Source organism: Atta colombica, unplaced genomic scaffold, assembly GCF_001594045.1.
Source record: "Atta colombica isolate Treedump-2 unplaced genomic scaffold, Acol1.0 scaffold228, whole genome shotgun sequence".
Taxonomy (NCBI): Eukaryota; Metazoa; Arthropoda; class Insecta; order Hymenoptera; family Formicidae; genus Atta; species Atta colombica.
In genome coordinates this window covers 1,442,204-1,445,615 of record NW_017259325.1, presented here as the reverse complement: position 1 = coordinate 1,445,615, position 3,412 = coordinate 1,442,204, and the positions used below count along the sequence as shown (strand labels likewise).

General features: G+C 34.4%; 1 protein-coding gene across 1 annotated transcript in view; it reads right to left on the bottom strand.

Annotated features, from left to right (window-relative positions):
• Positions 1-3,412, bottom strand: part of LOC108688315 (histone-lysine N-methyltransferase 2C-like) — a 43,289-nt gene that overhangs the window by 906 nt on the left and 38,971 nt on the right. Inside the window, exons 34-39 of the mRNA XM_018194511.1 lie at positions 2,958-3,326; positions 2,353-2,703; positions 1,410-1,972; positions 777-1,242; positions 429-611; positions 78-268 (exon numbers count right to left, since the gene is read on the bottom strand). Coding sequence (XP_018050000.1) covers positions 176-268; positions 429-611; positions 777-1,242; positions 1,410-1,972; positions 2,353-2,703; positions 2,958-3,326 — 2,025 coding nt within the window. The 3' untranslated portion in view covers positions 78-175. The remainder of the gene's footprint in view (positions 1-77; positions 269-428; positions 612-776; positions 1,243-1,409; positions 1,973-2,352; positions 2,704-2,957; positions 3,327-3,412) is intronic.

Sequence of the window (3,412 nt, the reverse complement as noted above, 5' to 3'; positions counted from 1 at the left end):
TAAAATATATATATATACATATATATATCTTATCATTTACCCCCCACGCAGAAAATTATCTCTATACAACTTCCTACCTTATATAACATAGCAACAATGATAACAATAGGCAGGATGAATTTTCTTCTTTACTTCTCATTTCCTGTTTCTTCTCTGTGTCGTCATCTTAATTTGTTTAATTCATCCACTTACGACAATTGGGTGCGCCGCAAGCGCATGCAATTTTGTGCTGGTCGTCTTCGATGTCGAATTTGTAGTCATATGCTAGCTGCAAAAGGAAATAAATATAACTATAAAAAAATAAATACAATATTTACGATAAAAAGGATTCATACATGGGGATTTATTTTTAAATAGAGAAAATAATATTAAAATAAAAATGCTTTAGGTTATTTTTTTTATATAAAAAAACGTATAATTTTTATTACCTCTTCGCCACGTGAAATTCGACGCTTGGCAAAAATAATAATTCTGAAATCGCGCTCAACTTCAACGATCTCAGCGACACAGTTGGGGTTGCAGGAATGGTTAATGTAGCGAGCGAGACCACCACATAAAGTCGCATCTATTACTCGTTCCTCATCCAATCGGAACATATATATACCACGATTCTGTAATAAACAAATATATGAATATATTCTAATATACATATATGTGTATCATGTATGCGTGTATGTATGCGTATACGTGTATGTGTATATAATATTTATAATATAAAATATTTATAATATAGTAAGAATAATTAACAGAACATAATCGAAGGATTCTATACTTACTCTAGCTTCATATTGTTTCTCCCTTGTTTCCGCTAACTCTGACCTAATAATCTCTCCAATATACTCGATCACCATTGTGTGTTTCTCCAGATCCCTCGCTGCGTATAGTCCTAAACCTTGAATCTTTGATCTTGCTAAATAAACATTATTACGCCATTCTTGTTTCATCTTCTTATATTGTGAGCTCTTGGAGTGTACGAATTGTTTCGAATATGGACAGGAGGCGGCCTCGCCAGCAGCAGCAGCCGCTGCAACTAATGTTGAAGAAACTCCACCTCCCATTGTTGCGGTAGCACCACAGGTTGGCAAGCCAAATGGCATTCCACGTGAAGCAAAGCCCCCTGTGCGTTGCGTGTGCGGTCGTTTCCACGGAAGCTGGTTGCGTAAACGTGCCTCTGTACGTGCACTTCCTGTTGGATTGATGGCTAAAGGCAACTCCAATAGTGGGTTACGACCATATTTAAATCTAAAAACAAATTCATTATTATTACTTTCTAAGAAACTTAATGTACAAAAGCTAGTAACAAAAGTAAAAGAAAAAAATAGAAAAATTATCATACGAAAATAATTGTTGATATCATTCATCTAAATTAATTCCATCTAAATTAAACCAAAATAACATTTGGTTCCTACCTGTAATCGGTTAAAGTCTCAATTCCAGGCAAGCTTTCCAGTACCCGTACTACTGCTGGTTCTGTCAAACCAAACAGATCTTCTCCCGAAACGTATCTCGGGAATAATTGTACAGAGTTTGTACTTCTCCTCAATTCTGCCAATGGTTCCAAGATTCGGTTCCAAACTGCTCGCGGAGTAGCGTCTCTCAATTCAACATCTTCTTGAAGAGGTTCTTGAACTAGGACACGAAATTCCGGACGACCAGAGACATCGTGGATCGAACAAACATAGCGGCAACGTTTATTAGGTCTTCGCATACTCCAGTAGAAACGCACAATTTTGTAGCCCACCGGATAAATATAGTTGGGCGTATGGAAGTTTTGCAATTGATGAGGAAGTAGTTGACCGACGCTAAGAAAGATAAGAGAACCCACACGAAGTAAATGTTTATTGTCAGAATGGTGCATCACCGCAGCAACTTGACGATTTTCATCACGTTGAACATAGACGCGACGATAAACAGAAAGGGTAGTTAGTTCTTTATCTTTATCTTTTATAAGATGTTGAGGACAAGCCATAGTCTGGAAGAAAATTTTGAAAATTATATTTAAAATTGCATAAGAAAAAGAAAATAAAAATCAAAAAGAATAAAAAATTTAGAAAAAACTTATGAAAATTAAAAAATCAGAACTTGATTGTACTGAGAATACTCTTTTAAGTTCTTTTATCTTATCTTTAATGTACAAGATTCCGTTTAGACATTTAATATTAAAATTTCTCCGGCAATGCAGGAGAGGTTTCTGCGATATACTGTGCGCCCAAAGTTGCTGGTTTTATAAATTTCAAAACTGTTTTTTTACACAGGCGTCCATCTTCTGCTATTAGAACTAATACTTTGTTATTATACATCTAAGCGGAACAATTCAATAACATACTATTAATCTACAAATGATTTGATTACCTTATCTTTATAAAAACCGCAACCATCTTTAATGGCACATATCAGGTGATACCAGTTAGTGCACCTTGGTTTGTAACACTTGACAGTGCCAGCGGATTTTTCGCAAATGATGCAAATCTGTACAAGATTGTTCTGCAGGACCTCATCCAATCTCATAAGTGCGCCACTCTGTGCCTCATATACTACATTAGACCATAAAGCACAATTGAGATGTACCCATTTATCTACGTCAAAATTAAGTAATCGAGCTGGCCCATCGGCTGTTGCATCGCCTTGACTCTTGCAAAATACACAACGACGGGTGTCTTCGGCTTTTGCGGGAGCTACTGCAATTCCCATACGAAATAGCATCTAGAAGAAAATTCAATTTTTATCTTCGATGTATAATTTTACATTAAAATTTTGTTTATTAAATATTATAGAAATTAACATTCCTAATAATATAAATTCATACATGACGTGACATAAAAACATCTTTTGATTTTTAGAAATTTTCAAGTAATTTTCAAGTAATAAATTTTATATATATATATATATGTGTGTAAAATTGAATTATTCATATAAATTTTCCAAATAATTATTAAGTAATTAAATTAATTATATACCTCGGTAATTTCTCTATCAGTAGGTTTCTTAAATTTAGTTGAAGGTTGCATAGCTCCCATCGACCATGTTTTATATCTCAAACCTTTCCAGATTTTCGCAGGTGGTTGGGGCTCAATAGAATCACCGATTTCTTCACTAATTGAATGTTTCTTTGTCCGCTTTTCGTCGTTGTCCGCACTGTCGACATTATCCAATTTCTCAATTTTCACTTTAATCTCTGTTGTTGATTCATTAATAATCTCCATATTTTCAAATTTCTCCATCTGCTGTTGTTGCTGTTTAATAGGAAATTTCTTCAGACTTTTTAAATCATCTTCCAATATTTTTGCTTCTGTTTTATGACACAGATGATCTACTATCGTTGCAGCCTGCAAAATAATAGAATTATATATAAATATATACATAATATTTTATGTGTGCGTGCGTGCATGCGTATGTGTGTGTGTGTGTGTGT